Raw genomic sequence first — 20578 nt, forward strand, 5'->3', positions numbered from 1 at the left:
ATTGCCTGCTTCAAATGTTCTTATTTCCAAATAAATTCAATTGACTGAGCAATGGGGAAAAATAAAATCCCCTAATTTAAGGTTTTTAAAGAAACAAATATGCAGCACCACGAACAGCATTACAAAAATATGAACATGTGTGGGATCAATTCTTGCAGAACAGATAGTCTATTAAACACATCTAAACTTGTACAACGTGAGCCCTTTAATCATGCTGCAATGAAAATCATGAGAGAAACAGCAACAGAAAATTACATATTCCCATTCATAAATAGGATTGACACAATATAATTTCAATATATAAATTTTCAATTGCCATCTAGTAGCAATATTAAAACCATAAAGAAGACTTAAGTGGATGAGTTTTCAATAGCCATCCAGTAGCAATGCTAAAACCATAAACAAGAATTCAATGGATGTTGATTTGTTATTGATATTGGGATTTTGATCAATTCTTAGATTAAAAAATACATACAGAGCAGCTTTTACATAATGTGACTTTTACCTTTCATCAAGCTACACAACAGTATCCCTGCAAAATTTCTTAAGATTTCCTCTTCAACTGCTGTAAATTACATGGAAGGCCCAAGATCTGCAGTACAGCAGAAGACAGCCAATATGAATCCTACACATACAACAGGGCAACCAAATATGGGCATTCTGCTTGAAATTACCCTTCACTGGTTGCTGTTAGATAAGGTCTGGTGGTCTACAGGATATGAAGTAGGAAAAGATAGATGTAGCAAGTGCAGACCCTCTCTTCATATTTCAAGGGTCCAACCTACATCTGAGAGAGAATCACCTGGTTATGATAGCCAATATAAGAATATGGCTGCATCAACCTTGTTAACCAGATGCCAATCCTCCAAACCAGATGAACTGACCAAACCAAATCTTAGTGAAACACCAATATACGATTGGCCATGCTAGTCCTTGAACATGTTCATAGAGATCTTCTCAAGCAAAGATGGCCAGTCTTCTCCAAGTTGCTGTGGCTTTAACTCCATTGCGACCTTGAAATCAAGTAATGAGATAGAGCATGTTGGTCTGTTTCCTTGTGTAGCTTCTTGGAAACCACCACTCCTTTGCATATGCCCATGATTACTAGGCCACATACCATTAACAAGCTTGCCTTGAATATGACGTTTGTCAACAGACTGCCTTTTCGATTCATTCCCAGACCTCACCCCAACCAACTCCACACAAGACCTGATCAACCTCTTCAAGTACACATCCAACATATTATTTAATGTGTTAGCGCACTCCACAGTAACTCCGCCAAGGCCTTGTACTGATGCAACCTGCTCCATATGTTTCCTCAGTGTTTCTGAGTCAGACAAACCCCCAGAGTCAAAATAGTTAACAATATTACTGGTATTGCCCAAGGGCAATGCTTTCCGGGCCCCTCCAACACTAGCTGTGCAAAATGGAATTCCAAGAGGCGCAATAAGAGGACTTCTAGAGATACTCAAGCGGCTAGACTGTTCCACCCCTTCCCCATCTGCAACAACTGCTACTTCATATTGATCTTTCCCATGTAGAGATAACGGAGCATCTGTTGAGTTTCTTACTCTAGGAATTCCACTGTCAGATTGCTCTGCAAGCCCTTGCATATGCTGGAGCGGCCTCTGGTAATCACACGGAACCAAGTTCCCATTCTCTATGCCAGTCTTTATAATACCCTCCTCAATAGGAGTTGATTGATGAGAAGCAGCATCTGGCTTCCCATTAGGTCCAAGAGGGCTAGGTCGGTCCCTAAGTTTCCTATCACGGATTGCAGACCTTCCCTTTCTTGGGGATAGTGGTAAAACAACCCCATTAGGCCAAATTGGGGTGCCTGGAGTTTGATTTGGAACAACCAACCCGCTCTGTTCACGGCCATATTCTACAGTGGGAGAACTTTTTCCAGATATGACAGCAGATTTTGTGGGTCCCACTTCATGGACCGGAGGTGGGGAGTTTGCATGGCATGCATTGTTTAAGATTGATCGTATAAACTGGTTATGCAGCGGTAGATTCTCCCTCCCAAGAACTCGAAAACAGAACCTATCAAATTCTGCCTTACTCAACTTCTGACTCAACAATCTGTTCAAGTAATAAAAGTAGCGTTTTGACCTCTCTGGCCCAATCTTCTTAACTATCTGAGCCTTCAAATCAGCCACATCAATTCGGGAGTTCTGCTGGTGCGGTAGCATTTCTCAGCTAACACATTCATACACTAGGAATACGGCGGGGGTGTGCGTGGGCGTGTTATATGTACAAACTTCGTCTACCCCTGGAAACCCCAAATCCTTGAAAGCTACGATCAGCTCAGTATACAAAGAAGCCGAAATTAATGCATCCACAGGCAAAACAATGCACAGTGGAAGCTCATCTTGGTAAAAGTGGAACCCTAGGAAACGGATTACAGTGGCTCGAGCAGAGATCAAGACTCGGTTACAACACAAAGCCCTAATATATACATCAAAAACCCAACTCTGAATCTGGGGAACACCAATTTGAGGAGGCCGTAAAATTTCATGATTGCATTCATTTATTCAAAATTGAACGACTTTAGGAGTAAAATCTGGAGGGTGAAACCGGGAATTGAAGCGCCAGGAAAGAGATCAAGGGAAAGAATTTCCTGGGGTTTTGGTATTGAAACAGGAAAAGTCGAGGCCAAAAATCGGAAAGGGGAAACAAAAACAAAGGGAAAACGGAGAGTTCCTGACCTTGGCGAAGCCGAGAGAGCGAGCGAACGAGAGAGAGAGAGAGAGAGAGAGAGAGAGAGCTTCTTCCGAGTTGTCTCTGTTCTTCAGTGACGACCTGGGTAGCTTTTCTTCACCTTTCTTCTTCTCCTGCTTCTCCTGATAACCATACAATTCGATTGAGCGAAGAAGAGCTTCAGTAATTTTAATTTGTCCTCTCTCTCCTCCCTCCCTCACTGCATTGGGCCGTTGTTGTTGCTGCTGCTGCAGCAGCTGCTGTTCGTGTCTTCTTTTCTCTCTCTCTCTCTCTCTTAGATTACACCCTCAAACTCGATCACTGCTCTCTCTCTCTCTTCTTTTTTCTTCGTTAAATCCCGAAAGAGAGAGAGAGAGAGGCATTTTTAAGGTAAATTATTAAAATGATCACTAAATTTAAGGTTGGGTACAAAAAAAACTCATTGATTTTTGATTTATTACAAATCCATAATTATATTTTAATTTTATTATATTTTCAGTCACTCACATTAATTATTGTTAAATTTTACTAATAGAATACTAATGTAATAAAATATTTTGCTACATCAAACACTTAATCACTAAAACGTAATTTTATTTTTCATCTCATCATCTAATTCATATAAACTCGATCCACCCCTTTTAATATGAATAAAAATATTTCTTAATGCTTTGTCTCTAGTCTTTTTTTTTTTTTTTTTTTTTTGTAAACAAACTTACCCAACTCAATCAATATTTCTTTGTTTAATCTATTTGTAAATTCAATTTTAGGTTTAGAAGGGTTGTTTATAAAGAAGGGTTAGAGGTAAAGCGTGAAATAATGTTTTTAATAGATGAGGGTCGAGTTTAGATATGTAGAGGTGATTGAACAACAAAAAAGCATAGCAAAATTAAAATATAAAATCAATTTACAATAAATTAAAAGTCAAAAATCCTTTTGTACCTTAACCCTAAATTTAGTAAAAATTTTAGTAATTTTTTTCATAAAATATCATCAGAGTCCAAAGTCAATGATTTGCAACAAATTAAAAGTAAATTATGTTTTTGAGAATTGACAATTACAATTTAATTTTTAATTTGTTTAAAAAATATTTAAAAATAAATGAGATTTAGTGTAATAGTAAAATTAAGTTTTCTATGAATTTGGCGCTCATAAGTTTAAATCTTGGTAATAGAGTTAATTTATGGAGAGTATTTTAAAAATTCACTTTATTGATAAGACTCTGTGATATAAAAGGAAAATGCTATTGGTACACCCATTTTGTACACATTGGGCTACAAAATGGGGTATTATGACAAAAAACCCCTCATGAGGCGCATAGAGGCGCGTGAGGCTCATGGAGAGGCGCAGGGTATTTTGGTCATAATACCCCTTGTGTAGCCCAAGATGTACAAAAATGGTGTACATGTAGCATGATCCGATATAAAATACCTTATTTACTTATGTAATAAAATAAAAAATAAATAAAAACTATTATATATTACACATTACTTTACGTTTCTAGTCAAAATAAAATTTGAGAGACAGGACTGTGATATGCATTTCCTCTCCTCCACAGGAGAATGAGAATGTTGTGTTTCATCTTTCTTGTCATGGATGAATTTGTAAATAATTTATTCCCAAATAATTCACAATAGTATATACTTCCTTAAGCAAGTACGTAATTATTTATCAATAATTTCACTATAAATATAGAAATGAGTCTCATTTAGCATCCATTACTCAATTGATAAGACGAAATCAAATTTAAAATGTTCAATAATAATAATAATAAGATTAAGTTAATTCAGTGTCAATGCCTATTATTGTAGTAATTTTAATTTATATTATGAAATTACATCTACCTTTGGTTTTGGCATTTTGGCTACATTATGTCTCGAACCATAAGGTAAGAGGGAACGGCCATGCCCTTGCTTTCCACTAGTTTCTACTAAAATAACATATATAGTGATGAGATGATAACAGACCCTAAAATGATTGATAAGCAAAAGAATAAGATATCTGGGGAGTTTGAATCTCAGTAAACTTAATTTGTTTGCTTCCATGTCAAATGTCATTACATAGTAATAGCACAGGCAGGCTGGCAGAAAGCATGAGAAAGTACACAGCTTTCAGCTTACATTACTTGTGTACAACATACATAGTGCTTTCTATCTTCTATTAGAGAAGAAAACTAAAGCAAACTAATCCTATCCGGTGAGACTAAAACAAGCAACACATGCAAGTTTGGAAATGAATGGTTGTAGCAAGAGGAGGAATCTCTCTCTCTCTCTCTCTCTCTCTCTCTCTCTCTCTCTCTCATGGTTAAAGCAAGGATGGACTCTTTCTGGCAAATCATAGGCTTTCTTCCTCTTTTTATTCTCTCTTTCAAGCCCGCCCTCAAACTGTATAATGCTGTTGGATTGTGTCAATGTCTAGTCCTTTCAGCTTCACAACCGACTCCACGTGTCCCTTGAGGGTATTTAACTCCCTTAGCCTGCAAACCAACCAACCGACCACAAGTTAATGTATCAGTGTCTCAGAAAGGAATCCAGCATGCCAATTGAAGAAGATAATCACAAGCTCTGGTTTAACTCTGGAATTTTAACCGATCAAAAGAACAGATAATCACCTTGCAACCTCAGCGCGTCTCTTGGCTTGCTCTGCAATTTCAGAAAGCTCCCTGTAACTGCTCTTATCGGAGAAAAGGTTGGTGGTTTCAGGTGGTTGGAGGCCATGGAGTGTCCTCTGTGCAGCAGCCCACTGGGCTTCTCTCTCTTCCTTCCCGTAGTTAGTTTTAGTGGTAAAAGCAGTCTGTAACAAAAGACAACCACAAGAGATTACAAAGATTCAATCAAAAAGAGTACACCTTTAGAGGATTATTAGGATTCTACCTTGTTCTCCAAAAGGTTATCCCATGCCTTCCCACTTAATATGTACCGGATTGCAAATTTGAGAATGTCAAGTGGAACATACGTAACCACACTGTAAAGCCAGATGACGCCAGCCCATCCCCAACCACATCCTTTGATGTTTGCAAAACCCCAGTTAGCGTAAACAGCAATGAGAGTGGCAATCTGTCAATTAGAGAACAGTTTACTTAGAACAGACCATCCAAACTAAATCTGCAAACTTGCTATACTGGTCACCGTAGACCACCACATGCCATCCCCAATTTCTTACCCCATGAATAGAATTACAGGAAAACCAGAAAAGTTAGTGGCACGTAGCATTTTGTTTATTGTAATATTAGATAATATTTAGCCACATAGCGTTGAAAATGAGTTTTGTATTAAAACTTTTATATGGTGGAAATATTTCCATCAATAGGTGGATATATCACCCAGAAAGATTTGGAGGTTTCTTACCAGCTGTGCGACTACAAAAGCCGTTAGTAACAGTAGTCCAGGGAGTTCGGCATAGGACCAGCTGCGAGACCTTGTAACAAATATAAGAGCCTGACTCACTATGCTCACTTGTAGGTACAAGGCAGCCATCATCTCATGAGGTTTCTCTCTCAATGACCTCACACCAAATTTGTCCTGTATCACAAAGAAGAAAATAAATAGAATCCAAACATCCCATTACATTTTTATGTTGAAGAAGCGAAATATGTATATCCTACCGAGAAAAAGTCTGTTTCATGCATTGCCCAGAAGAATATTACTGTCATTAGTGCCAAATAGCCTCCAAGCACGACGCCAGTTGCAAAAATCTCCTTCAGTTTCCAGCTGTCTGGCACTGGAGATGGCTTGACGCGATCCTTGGAGATTGTCATGATTGTTCCTGTGTATATACGACAGATGGAATTAGAAAGAAGCTTAAGAAAGACCTACTAAAACTCAGAAAGGAGTTTGATTATGTATTAACAATACAATTCACTGCAAGATGTGAGCTCACCATCATTTAGAATGGCAATAATGAGAACCATGAAGGGAGCGAAGTCAAACTTCCATATCAGAGCAATTAGCATAAATCCAAACTGAAAAAATTGTAATCAAAAGAAACAAATCAAATAAATTATATTACCAAAACAACTAAATGTAAACATGCCTGAAAATTTTTTCTTTCACTTACCACAATACGGATGGTAATTGAAACTGCATAAATCTGAAAACAAAAACATTCAAAGTAATGTTAGAAATAGAAAATAATGAAATAACATGTTAAATACTGAAGGGTTGCAGTAAAGAGAACACTAAGCTTACTGTATAGTTCTTCATCCTCTGAAATATAGCTCTGCTAGTTAGCACTGCACTTATTATAACACTCAGCCCAGGTTCAGTGAGGACAATGTCAGAAGCACTTCTAGCAGCATCGGTACAATCTGCAACAGCTATTCCAATGTCTGCCTTCTTCAAAGCGGGGGCATCATTGACACCATCCCCTGTCATTCCGCAGATGTGCTTCTTTTCTTGCAGTCTCTTTACAATTTCGAATTTGTGTTCTATTATGTACAGAACAGATCAAACAGTTAAGCACGTTTAAAAATTGAAGTAGAAACTAGAAAAGAACAAAAATAAGTTACATTAATGCTTGATATATTGTGGTGCAAAAGAAAGAAAAGAACACAAAATGTTAGTACCCTGGATATTTTCAGGAAACTTAAAAATTTAGAGAGAAACACATTTAAGAGAAAGGAGAAGAGAAAATAAGATGTCAACTAAGGGCAAAGTTGTGGACTCTTTACTAGGGACACCATTGGAAATATCTGTGCTTGGTATAGGTTTGGAACTTAAAGCCTTAGAACTATTAACGCTAGCAAATTAATAGTAGTTTGACTGACCAATCCTTTTCTATAGAATTTGTTTCATTTGTGGTCAGAAAAAGATTCAAGGGCTAGATTTTACATTTTGTTAAAATGAAGTAGCACAACATAATTTGATTAACAAATTTAGAAAGGTTAGTATGTCCTTGATTATCCTTGATTTGCCTGATAATGTTGTATTGTGCAAGTACAACAAATTGCTAGAAGATTACACCAATTTGACAGAACCAAAACTACTAATAAGTTAATGCCATTCTTATTTATTGGTTTCCTAAATAAAAATAGGGAATTTCAACCATTTCATCTTCTGAGTCTTTTAAGTTTAAATGGAAAATTTGTAGGACAACCATAGAAGCAGCAATCTGTCATAAATATGTTAACAAAATCAATATAACTGAAATGGGCATGCCTAGGTAGATATGTGGAAAACTAAAAAAGGTAGGATTGGTATGGAGGCACAATCTATTGAATATGGGCAAATAGAATAGTAGATGCCAGGCTAGACATGACAAAGTCCAAATTTGCAGCAATTTCAGCAGATACTGGGGGCCAAAATAAAGTTAGATTGAGATGATAAAGGACATGAAATATTATGGTTTAAATAAAGAGTGGAGTGGAAGCCAACCTCAACTCATTGTTACCCAAGTTCTGTTTCCATGGGAAGTACAGAAAACCCAAAAAAGAAAATGAGGGACTAGATATAGGATAGCTAAGGCCAATACCAGAAACCATGACTGTTTGGCATAATTTTGGAAAATGTAAAAGATTGTGGGGGAGGTTGAAGAATGAAAAGTCAGTGATTTTATAGTATATATCAAAAATGTTTCCAATGAAAGATAAGGGAGGGTTTGCTAAACCAGGGGCTAATATGGTCCTTATCAACTCCCCTTGCCTTTCAATAATGTTGTGAGCTTTTATTTGTTCCACACCCAGTTTATCAATACTTGAAATTACATGGACATTATACACATAGATGTAAGAATAAGACAAAAACTTCTCATTTCAATGCAGATATGAAGTTAAATGAAATACAAATGTGATTGGAGTTGAATCATACAAATTACAGGTAAACGATTTCATATTATTCCACATAGAAGAAAAGAACAGAAAATTTTTGCTACATGCCTTAATATAATATCAGCAAACTATGTATTCTATACTAAAGTCCATATAATCTTTCAACCTTCTTAATTTTAGGAAAAAAATATTTTCTTTTTTTTTTTTTGTTGCTAGGATAAATTACTTTCTTTTTGGAACTATGAATTGATAATATAAATGTAGTGAAACAATTAGTAAATAGTAGTGGAAATATTATCAAGTTTGTACTCACAATTCAAAGAATATGGTAACAGACCAACCTGGAAATACTCCAGCAAATCCATCAGCCTTCTCAATCAACTCATCAACAGGGAGAGCTGCAATAGAAGCATCTTTGTCTTGGCCTAGCAGAGTAGAAGATGGATACATGTTTGTTCCCATTCCAAGCCTGCGGCCAGTTTCCTTGGCAATGGCAAGTTGATCTCCTGGAAAGAGCAAAAACATAAAGTAACAAGCAATGAAAATTATCTACAGAATAAGACCAAAATTAAGAGAAAACTAACATATAGACAAATTATTACCAGTAATCATTTTTACATTTACGCCAAGATTAAGAGCTCTTTTGATGGTTTCTGCACTATCATGTCTAGGGGGATCAAACAAAGGCAATAAACCAACAAGCTGCCATGGCGCCCCTGGACTATCTTTTGTCTTTTCGGGTACTTCCTGGAAACAAATAATAATATTGACATTTAGAATAAGGCTGTTCCATTAAATTAACAAGTTTAAATTTGTCACTGCCACATCTGCAAACCTGTCTAGCAATTGCCAAAGATCGAAGCCCACGTTCAGCAAACTTATCAATCACAGCATGAACCTTCTTCTTGACATCCTCTTTGCAGTTGCAAAGGGTTAATATCTGTTTATAGACAATGACAAACAAAAGAGATAGGTTTGGCTCTGTAAGTTTCACCTTCACCCACAGGACCAAGAAAAATTAGGAGTACCTGTTCAGGGGCTCCTTTGCTGGCTCGATGCCAATTCCCATCAGCATCAATGTAGGTCAGAGCTGTCCTCTTGTCCACGGGATTGAATGGAAGAAAATGAACTTCTCTAATACCAACTCTTGCCTGCCACAGTAATAAGAAAATTGGAAGGAAAAAAAATACGAGCATATGAATTTGATTGTTTCTTTGTTGTTATAACCAAATCAAAATCTAAATGAAAAAATATAAATTAAATTCTTCGGATATTCGTACCTCCTTTGGGTCGGCAAGCATTCCGACAATGGCAGCATCAATAGCATCTTGATTTTCAGTCCGTGAAGCCCTTGCTGCTAACAGAATCACATGCTCTTTGTCCACACCCTTTGCAAACACTTCAATCAGGCTCCTGTCAACTGTTAGCTTGTTCAAAGTCAGTGTTCCAGTCTTATCACTGCAAAGCACATCCATGCCTGCCATTTCCTCTATAGCTGTCATTCTCTTGGTGATTGCACCCTGCTGGGAGAGCCTGTGAGAACCAATAGCCATGGTAACAGATAAGACCGTGGGCATAGCAATCGGGATTCCTCCAATCAAGAGAACCAGTAAATTGTCAATTCCGTCTCTGTACTTGCGGTGCTGGATCGGGTACATAACTATAATCTCAACAAGGATCCCCACAAGAATTGAGCAAATGCAGAAGTTACCAATTGCAGTGAGAACTTTTTGGAAGTGTCCCACATTGTTGGTACTATCCACTAGATGTGCAGCCTTACCAAAGAATGTATGAACACCAGTAGCAATGACAACTGCTTCAATTTCCCCCTGTTTACATGTTGAACCCGAGAATACTTCATCTGAGGGGTTCTTAGTAACAGCGAGGGATTCCCCAGTCAAAGCAGACTGATCAACCTTCAGTGGATCACCCTCAAGTAGACGTGCATCTGCTGGAATTATGTCTCCCAACTTAATGCTTATGATATCTCCTGGTACTAGCATAGCAGCATCTTGCTCACTCCATCGACCATCTCTTAGAACCTATATTTCATTATAACAATAAAGTTAAAGCGAGAAACATTTTTTTTTCATCAAAGAGAGAAAAGTTGACAGCGTAACCATATTGTTTTTTCAGTTGTGAACAGTCTACCTTTGTCTTTGGAGCAAGGCCAGCCATAAGGGCAGCTGCTGCATTGCCGGCATTGTTTTCTTCAATAAAACTGATTGTGGAGTTGATAAATAATAAGGCAACAACGCCAACAAAATCCTGCCAGTCTGGGGCTCTCCCATCACCATTTGCTAAAGCAATGGCCATCAAAGCAGCAATTTCCATGACCCACGACAAAGGGTTCCACATGAAGCCCAAAAACTTGAGGATCTTGCTCTCCTGTTTGTGCATTATTAAACAATAATCACATGCTGTGAGATCAACTTACTAAGATAACGCCGAAGAATTAGAAGAGGAGATGCACAAGAAACAATCAAGAAAACAAAATCTAACCTTTTTCTCCTCTAGTTTGTTCGGTCCAAAAATTTGAAGCCGGCTGGCTCCTTCTTCTGATGATAAACCTTCTTGTGTACATTTTAGCTGCTCAAACACTTCCTCTATAGGAATTCGTTCCTACAAATTGAAAACAATATCAATGTATCAGGTACAGACAGAATATACAACCTCAATTTAACCACTACTACATACTAGGCAGCTTGTCCAATGAGTAGTGTGGAATAATTTGACAACAAATAAAGCAAAGCAGAAGACAACACATATTGACTTTTGGAATAATTGGATAAGCTCAAACAGAACAACATAAATATATATAGATTCAGCTGAAGTGAAAATTTAAACTGTTCACACATTTAAGATCCAAAACGACTACTTTGAAGAAGACGCAGCTCATCGAGTTCTCAGTTCTCCTAATCTCTTTTGGAAATTCACATCTGAATTTGCCAATGATTCTGCTCTAAAGAAAATGATGTGCTACCAGCAACAATCTTGCATAAGTATACATAACTCTATGACAGTTGCAAAACTCATCCAGGCTTAGCTTCAAAAAGAAATTAATGAAATATAAAATACAAGGAACACATCTTGAGAGTCAAATGTGAAATTTACTTCACTTCATGTCAACTGGGCCATCATGCAGTTCTCGTTGCTCAGACAAGACAAGAAAGTATCAGGGGTCCAACAGAACAGGGATGAGAGAACCATCAACACTGAAAGATTTCAAGCAATTCCAGCTCAGTAACCTCGTGGCCATCCCCCAGTGAGATACAAAAACACCAACTCTATCTTGAAGAAATTGAGTTCAAACATCCATATAGCAGACCAAAATTTTCCTTTTCTTACGTGTCTGTTCCGAACTGCTATCATCGGTATAACTAATAGGTTCACTGTACGCTGCCACCATAAGCGGGAAGAGGCCCTGGTGCCGGGTGGTCAGGTTAGCAAGCAGTGTGTGGTAGCAGGGAGGAAGCAAAGGGTGGGTGGATGTGGCGAGAACGGCTGAAGCAACCAGGACGAAAGCCCAGTTGGTAACAAAGGAATGTCTGTTTGAGAAGTCAATATTCATTGCGACGACGGTAACATCAAGCTTAAATTAAAACTAATATATGCTTGATCTTATAATACCAAATGGTTAAATAATAAAATACTTGTGATAAATCTATAATATAATTGATTGTATCATCGTTTTAATAAATATTTTTTGCTAATTATTTTTAATAAAGATTATATACAGACAAATATTAATTAGATATAGTAATTATGCATGCATTGAAATTTGGTGGGTACATAGATAGTATAATAAAATATAATAATTATTCATAACATTACGTACACGAATGTTTATGAAATTGGTAATATTCTCACCGAAATCTTAGTTGTTAGTGCCTATTATTACGGTTATACTATTATTATTTTAATAAGATAAACTTATTAAAAAAATTACAAACTTTACAAAATAATGACTCAATTATTATCATCGCATCATTAAAACAAAAGATATTTCCTAAAACTATTCAAGTGACAGTTTGCGAGCAATTAATAAAGTAAAGATAAAAGGAGTAATTGTCACCGCAAATTTGAAGTCATAAATAAAAACAGTGAATAGATCATATAACAAAGCTTGTTCGTGCATAAGATTAAATTAAGTAGATTTTTGTTAATTATATAGTAAAATCTCTGATGTAAAATGGAAAAACTGGCCGTTTAATAGTAATTAAATTTAAATTTTAACAACTATTTTAAGAATTAAATGCAAAATGTTTGGTCAGCAAACAAACAAAAAGGACCGCAGCCTTAGCTATGGTTAGAATAAAAGAAAAGGGAGAATAAACCAATGGACTGCAATTTTGTGCACCCCTTTTAAAGGGGTAATGTGACCCCGTCAATTGTGGCGCGCCCCGGGGTCAATTTTGAATCGTCAAACTCATTCTATCTTCTATCTTCTTTCACTTTCTCCATCCCTCCTCTTCTTTTTCAGCAAGCCTCTTATTGTCTTCATTGCTGTCTCACCTTATCGTCCTACCTCCTCGCCTCACCTCGTGGTTTGTGGTCAATCATCACTATATCCCCCTTTGCCGCAACAAAAGATGATCCAATGATGGGCGACAAAAAGATGAGGCAACGATGAGGCATTTATAGGAAGAAAAAAAAAATAAGTCAACGACGAGGTGAGGTGAAAAGAGGAGGTAGCGGCTAAAAAAGAGATGACAAGAATAAGAGAAGGAGAGAGAGAGAGAGAGACATGGTGGGTTTTTAGGGGGAGACTTCCAAAATGACCTTTTTACCCTCAAAATTAATGAATGTCACATTATCTCAATTAAAAAGGATGTATAAAATTGCACTCAAATGAATGACCTAATCGATAAGAAATCTGATAATAAAGATTTTCTTTGAATAAAGAAAATAGTAAAATTGTACTACATAATAAATAATAAAATTATCAACCCATTGACGGCCTAGAAGTCGGGTCAGATTTGGAAACAATAATGCCTCTTTTTCCAACTTGGAGAAACTGGGAAGAGAAGGAAAAATCTTACCCTAATTCCCCGTTACAAAAATCTTACCCTGACTTCCCATTAGAGTTAGATTTATACAAGGAGAAATGTTTTCTCTTATAGATTTTTATATATTTAAAATTTGTAAATTCATCACCTATATACCTACCACTATGATATTCAAATGATAAATAATAAAATCAAATTACCCTACTCCAATACAACCTGATATTAAGAAAAAATCTCTAAAAATAATTTGTTGCTAGAAATATTGTATTTTAATGTTAATCAACTACCAGGGCAAGTTAATTTGTCGCCTGTCCGAGTTGAAAGAAAAAGGCAGGAGGAAAGACCGTGATTCCTCAACTCACCAGGCCGCCAAGGTAACACAACACGATCGTGAAACCCGCGGAATGAATGAAGAGTCGAGCGAGAAATGATTTGAATGAAGTCCACTCTTGAGAATTGAAATAAATTTAAACATAAAGGATTGAATGTATTAAATATTAATATAATAATTTTTTTTTTTTAAATTCTATCATGAGCCAAGCAGGAGAAAGGGGAGAGAAATTTATTGACAAAGGAAGAAGCGTAAATCTAAAGCGATGGAATTGGAAGGGGCTCTTTCCTTTCCGTAAATGTATGGCTAAGAAGATACGCCAAAAACACAATCAAGATCGATCACAACATGTTCATCTATACGCATAGAATGGAACAGATAATCATGCATACAAACATACATACATGAAGTACAAGAATCAAAGAGAAAGAGAGACAGAGAGAGAGAGAGAGAGAGACCAGATCGACGGCCTCGTTTTTTATCTCCTCGAGACTGATAGCTTTATTGCTCCCCATCTCCGAAGCCGAGAGATCAAGAGATACAGAGACAGAGACAGACCTCTGTGATTGATCGGCTTAACTATCAATTCAAATATGAAGAGAAGGAGGAGACCGGCAATATAGCAACAGGCAGAGTCAATATATATATATATATATATATATTCGGTCAGTCTGCAAAGGAAATCAAAGAAGCAACGGTGAGAAAGAAAGAGGAAAAAGGTGAAGGCGCAGTGGCCGGCGGTGGACGGAGAAATGGAGACTCACTGCTGATGCTACGCACAAGTCCACAACCACGGGAGCTCGCTCGCTAGCTGTCCGTGGCGTCCAGTCCACAGAGAGGGATGGATGTGAAGTGAACTGAAGAGCCACGGAAGAATTTATTCCGAGCGGTTGCGTTGCGTTGCCTTCGCTCCCTGCCTGCCTCCCTCCCTCCCTGTAAATTTATATTTATACCCCTCCGATTATCTCCCGTCCATTCAGCACTAATTAACATTTTCATGATCATCTTTCATAGCTAATTAACCTCAGTATCATATTCATAATCATGACTACGTAACGCCGCCACAATAAATTATCATTTGATAGAATCCAATTGCTAATATTATATATTAATTAACTGTTAGCACAATTAGCTAATTAATCTCGTTATAAACACCAGCTCTAAGTCCCATGTTGAATTAACTAATGAAATCTAATGCTCCGCCGTCCCCAGATTCAAGTCGGGTGTCCTTCGCATCATCTTGGGGTGTGGCGGCCGGTCATATAGATATAAATTATAAAACATTATGTAATTTATTTATAGAGGGTCGGGTACCCAAAACAGGAAAATGGTTGATGGAACTGGAAAGTCAAAAGAAAAGGCTAAAATGGTTTTGAAAAAAAAAAATGGAACGATGGACGTATGTGGGCAGGGACGGTGCATGGGTTGACCAGAATATAAGGGTTATGAATGGATGAGACTAATTAATAGTACCAAAATGTCAAAGTGTTCAAATAACATTTTCCTTTTTACTTTGTAACAGTGGGTGGGTTGCGTTTGCGTGTCAGAGTCAGCCTGTGAACGGCGTGCAAGTTCAAACGGAATGGGCAATGGGGTGGGGTAGGGGATGGGAGGGGAGGGCAAAGGGCTTGACGGGCCGAATGGATACTGAATGTGAAATGACGACGATGATGATGATTTGCAGTTTGACTGAAGCTGTCAGCTGATGCTTGCCGTCTGAGTCTGTCTCACCGAGTTAACCTGATTCTGATGCTGATGCTGTTTGCTGATGTATTTAGCTATCTGACCATTGAAAACCCAAAGGTCAGGTGCGATTAAATGGATGAAGCGTGAAGCCAGAGGATCCTCGTGGCAGAGCAGAGTCAAAAGGATGGCCTTGGCAGCTACGAAATCAGGGAATGTCCGCAATCGGGCAGTTTTTGAAGGCATGAAGTCTTGTGTTGAGTACATCATTTGTAGAATTAAATTTTTTATATACAAAGGTATGTTTATTTTGCACCTTTTCATATCCGATAATTTTTTTTTTGTATATTTTGATCAATATACATATTTACATTTCGATCAAAAAAAAACCTCACAGACCCATTTGATTCAATTTGTTGTCCCGTACGTCAACCCATGAGTTTGGATTTACATTTACTTGTTCAAGAGAGTTTGCGGCAAACTTGGTGATGTCCGCCCGCCAAGCAGATGCGCGCGCATGTGCAGGGCAGCGGCACGAGAAGAGGAGCATCATCTCTTTTTTTCTTTTATTTTTTATCAAAGATAAATATATATAAATAAAAAAATATACAAAATATCATTGTACGTATTCAGAAAGAACAAAGAAAAGATACAACTCTCAACAAGATTGATAAAATGCTCATAGAACAAACAGACTGCCTAATCCCTTTTTTTTAATTTAAAGATAAATATATATATATAAATTAAAAATATACAAAAATACACTCAGCATACGTAAGAGAAACAAAAGGGCCGGAGCAACATCCCTTTTAGGGGTATTCAAAAAAATCGGTGCACCACGGAAACCGGTCAAATCGAACTGAATCAAACTGATCCGATTGATTTTTTTTTTTTTTACGGTCGAAAACGATTTGGATTCTGTCCAAACCGCACGATTTGAGGTTTGGACAGTTTGCTGTTCGATTTTAAACTGAATTGTCCAAAAAAGTAAAAAAAAAATTATTATTATAAAAATCTAATAATTGGCAGCCCATCCTATTTATTTTTTATATTATTTTGTCTTTATTTTTTGCTTCTATTTATTTATATTTAATTATCTTTATTTATCAATATTTGTGTCTTTATTTACTATTTTTAAATATCTTTTTTAGTGATTTTAAATAACATTTCAAACCGTGATTTAGCCAAACCTAAATTAGACTACAGTCTAATTTAGTTAAAAATTCACACTAATAATTTAATGTGTTAAAAATGATTCAGACCGATCCAACTGTACTAAAAACACCTTAATCCCTTTAATTCAATGCTTGCTGCGGAAGCCACGTTATTTGACACGGCAGCGAGCATCTATTAAAAGTGTTGGGAACGTGCCTTGTCATGGCTGCTGATGCCACAAGAAAATGAGACCAAGGCTGGCTGGCTGGCAGGCAGGCATCGGTACCCCTAGCTTGCATCCATTAGCCAGCTAGCTAATTAGCATTTCCTTGTGAGGGTTCCATCAATCAAATCAGCCCAGATTCTCATGTGCCAGTTGGGCGGACCGTACATAGCAAATATTGAAGCTAACTAATCTTAATTGAGTTCTGTTAATTGAGAAGATAGATAGATAGATGATTCGGTAGCCTAGCTCCAACGTAAGTGGGGTGATTGATTTGGTTCCATTTTGAGTTTCATTTGTTAAAATTAATTAATATTGTGCCATATATATATTCAAATTAAATTATTGGATAGTCGATTTCACAGTTTAACAAATTAATATATAAAATTGACCGCTCACCATCTAATTAAATTAGATCTCGGAAATATTTTCCAAATTCATCACCACACAGCATAACTAATAGACATGGAAAGGTTCACGAGAAGGAAAGGAAAGCAAAGGAAAGAGAGATAAAAGGAAATGGGTGTATGTCCCATCTAGAGATGAATGAATGTGAGGAAGATAAGAAGCATCATATTCATATTAATTGAAACGCCGGGACATGGAGGATGAGTTGCATTTATTTATTATCACAGACATCACCACTAACTGAAAGTTGTTTGGCTTTGGGAAAGCGTTCACATGCTGTATCAGTATCACTAAAAGCAATCGTTGCCTTGCCTTGAGCCAATAGCAACATTCATCTATCTATATATACATTAAGTCCACATCAATTTAGGACCCATTCATATGCAGCCTCCCTTCTACCAAACCAACCAGTCTTCACACTCTGGCAACACGTGAGAATGGAAGAAAGAGGAGATAAAAAAGAGAGAAGAAAATAAGTGTGATTGGGGCTAAAGTTTTTATGCCAAAAGATGTGTCCTGCACGGTTTTGTTTTAAAAAGGGTTTTTTTTTTTTTTAAATTACGATTTCAACGTTGACTCACATTCAATGGACAGAGAGCAGTTGTCATCGACATCAACATCAATGATGGTCTTCTTTGGCTAATTAGTATAAATAATCATTTAATTTTGTTCTAAAATACCAAAATGTTACTAATCTGTAATTTGTAAACAAAAGATTATTGAAGTTCAATTTAGTATATAATTTCATAATTATCGTTAATTGTCGCTAAAAAAGGTTAACGAGATGTTGATATGGCTAACAATGTGGAAGACCAAACAGAATAAATAGTCATTGAATTTTATATAAAAGTACAATAAGATTATTGAATTTTACACTAAAGTATAAAAACATCAACATTTCATTAATTTCTTTTAACAATAACTGATGATAGTTATGAAATTATATATTAAATTAAACTTCAATGATCTTTTGGTTACAAATTGAAGTGCAGTAACATTTTTTTATTTTAGTGTAAAATTCAGTAAGCATTTCCACTATTTAATCAATTTTATTTCTTAAAAGTGAGTGAATAGCAAAAATGGATGAATTTGGTTTTGGGGGTAATTCATTAAGCTCTCGTAGGATTAGAAATGTTGTATGGACACTCATTTCATATCGTTTTAGTGATACTCATTAATTTATGAATGTCATAAAAAAATCATAAATAAATATACAAATTACATTTTTGTGACATAATTGTTCCTCGGTTGTGTGCCAACCCTAACTACTATGGTATTTAGTTTGAAAATTTTAAAAGTTTTGATTTTGATCTAGATCCTACTAAGGTAGTGTTTATTAACCAATATATAGAATAGAAAAAGTAATATATGGAAAACATTCCATATAAAAGTGTTTTTTATTGTATTTGTTAAATTTATTTAATAATCCATTGAGAAAAAAAAATCACATGACTTCTTATTTGTTAAAATCAAATAAGTAATTATGTCCTCATCTAAATAAATTTATTTGAAATTTTATAAATAAAAGAAAAAGACCCATATGTCCACTTGTCTCATAAAAGTCTCACACTTTTTGATAATGAGAAGAATATTTTAATAAAAAAATCCTTATCTGAGTTCTAATCATATTTATTTTAACAATCATATGAAAAAAAAAGTGTAATTTTAGTATATTTTTAAAAAATTAACAAATAGTTTAATAAAAATCTTGAAATGCTTCTCAACCTTATTTGACCATTCTATATCTTGATTCAAAAAATATTTTAATATTTTATTGGGATGCCCTCCCTTGCAGGACTCCAGTCGCTCGATCCTACAATTTCGACAAAATATTTTAATATTATAATGGGCATTTTTTGAACCATTTTGGGCCACTAACTGGACCAATTTGGGCTGGGAATAGTTTAAGGATTGGGCCCAACTTCTCGAAGCCCAATGAACCTAAGGCCGAAGGCACCTTAGTAAGGTTGCACAATTAATAAAGTGCGATCTCCAACTGCGATGATGAGCGAGCTCCTCAACGATGTCTCTAGCTCGCTGACCAATCCGATCAACTCGCAAAGAAGACCACGAAGCAGAATAACCGGAGATGATGTCCACCTGTCTTGTCCGTGGTCAACCAGGTTTCAGATGGTGCGAAACTTTTTTCTCGATTTTATGGAGATAATAAGGATATATTGTCCCTCACAATATGACCCTACTACCTAGAACTTTGTATAAATTATAAATACCCCACACTATAAATAGGGGGTCAAAAAAAAAAAAATGGCAACAACAATATGAGAAAATACATAATGTTACTTTGTAAAAATGATCAGAAAGTAGTCGTGGACTAGGCATGATTATGGATGGAGCACGTAAAAATTTCTAGCGTATTGTCTGATTGATTGTGCTATTACCTTCTTCCCCTCGTGCTCATAATCATTATGTTAATATAGGCCAACGAATCACAGTCGACCAAATTTGAACGTTAACAAATATTTTCTTGATACTACTTAATCTTAGTCCTCTACTTTAATTACAAATCTACCATCAATTAGCCAAAACATTGAAATCTTATCCAACGCATGCTTCTTCCTCACCTTCCCTATCTCTCTCTCTACTCGCCCAAACACATGCTTCTTCCTTTCCCACTCTCTATCTCTCTCGCGTGCGACTGTGTCTCTTCTGGCGTCCCATTACTCCAGCTTAATAACGGCTTCTACGTTTCAGGTTGACCCGAGCATCTCAAGGCCCACCGCTAATAGACCATGTCCTCTCACACAATTTTGTACACCGACGACGACATGAAGAGGTCCGGTGAGCTCAACAAGATGTTCGATATCTCTACTGCTGACCCTACCCAACATACACACCTGGCTGCACTCTCACCCTGCAATTAAAATACAATAAAAACACATTAAAACTTTTATATTTTTTTTCTTTATTTTGGTGAGAGGTTTATACTCGTCAGTGTACGAGTGCAGTTGTAGTCCAAATTTAAATTTATATTTTCTAGATGAGTTCAGGTCATCCACTGAGAGATTTATTTATGACCAAAGGAAAAAAAAATTGCCACACACACGCACACGTATTTAGATGAATTGGCAACAAAGTTTTTTTATGGATTTTTTAGATAACAAATACTAGGAAATAAAGCAAGGTAGAAGTTGAAATAAATACTGAATGTGAGAATATGAAATTGGATAGTACTTGAGTTAAGACAATTTCAACACCAACCCGTTGATTTCCAAATTTTAGCATAAAAGATTAGCAACATTAATTTAATTTCAGATATGAGGGTTTGTTATTAAATACAATTA

The 20578-nt window shown here is 36.3% G+C and overlaps 3 protein-coding genes across 9 annotated transcripts in view; 1 reads left to right on the forward strand and 2 right to left on the reverse strand.

Moving 5' to 3' along the window:
* The window catches only part of LOC127812908 (uncharacterized), a 28291-nt gene extending 25232 nt beyond the window's left edge, over positions 1-3059 (reverse strand). For 3 of the 5 annotated variants that reach the window (XM_052353478.1, XM_052353477.1, XM_052353474.1), the window contains exon 1: positions 506-3059. In XM_052353478.1, the coding sequence (XP_052209438.1) occupies positions 927-2195 (1269 nt within the window). In that variant the 5' untranslated portion in view covers positions 2196-3059 and the 3' untranslated portion in view covers positions 506-926. The remainder of the gene's footprint in view (positions 1-505) is intronic. The other 2 variants (XM_052353476.1, XM_052353475.1) reach the window with 2 other exon arrangements.
* The window catches only part of LOC127812909 ((S)-coclaurine N-methyltransferase-like), a 72716-nt gene that overhangs the window by 32182 nt on the left and 19956 nt on the right, over positions 1-20578 (forward strand). The gene's annotated exons all lie outside the window — the stretch shown is intronic.
* Positions 4721-14738, reverse strand: LOC127812897 (plasma membrane ATPase 4-like). Of its 2 annotated transcripts, XM_052353447.1 has the most exons (17): positions 14572-14738; positions 14266-14478; positions 10970-11089; positions 10619-10855; positions 9748-10509; positions 9496-9618; positions 9303-9407; positions 9070-9214; positions 8809-8973; positions 6891-7129; positions 6760-6792; positions 6583-6664; positions 6308-6468; positions 6051-6224; positions 5577-5759; positions 5315-5496; positions 4721-5179 (listed from the first exon to the last, which is right to left on the reverse strand). In XM_052353447.1, exons 2-17 carry the CDS (start codon positions 14320-14322, stop codon positions 5083-5085), a joined length of 2865 nt encoding a protein of 954 aa, XP_052209407.1. In that variant the 5' UTR covers positions 14323-14478; positions 14572-14738; the 3' UTR covers positions 4721-5082. The 2 variants fall into 2 exon arrangements, with proteins under 2 accessions (XP_052209407.1, XP_052209408.1); XM_052353448.1 differs by lacking the exons at positions 14266-14478; positions 14572-14738 and adding an exon at positions 11582-12096.

Source organism: Diospyros lotus, chromosome 11 (genome assembly GCF_014633365.1).
Source record: "Diospyros lotus cultivar Yz01 chromosome 11, ASM1463336v1, whole genome shotgun sequence".
NCBI lineage: Eukaryota > Viridiplantae > Streptophyta > Magnoliopsida > Ericales > Ebenaceae > Diospyros > Diospyros lotus.

Coding starts and splice junctions, on each gene's coding strand:
- LOC127812897 (XM_052353447.1), bottom strand. CDS start 14,322: ATGGGGAGCAATAAAGCTATCAGTCTCGAGGAGATAAAAAACGAGGCC. Junction 9,619..9,747: donor TGCTTGCCGACCCAAAGGAG/GTACGAATATCC, acceptor TTACTGTGGCAG/GCAAGAGTTGGTATTAGAGA. Junction 6,469..6,582: donor TATTGCCATTCTAAATGATG/GTGAGCTCACAT, acceptor GTATATACACAG/GAACAATCATGACAATCTCC.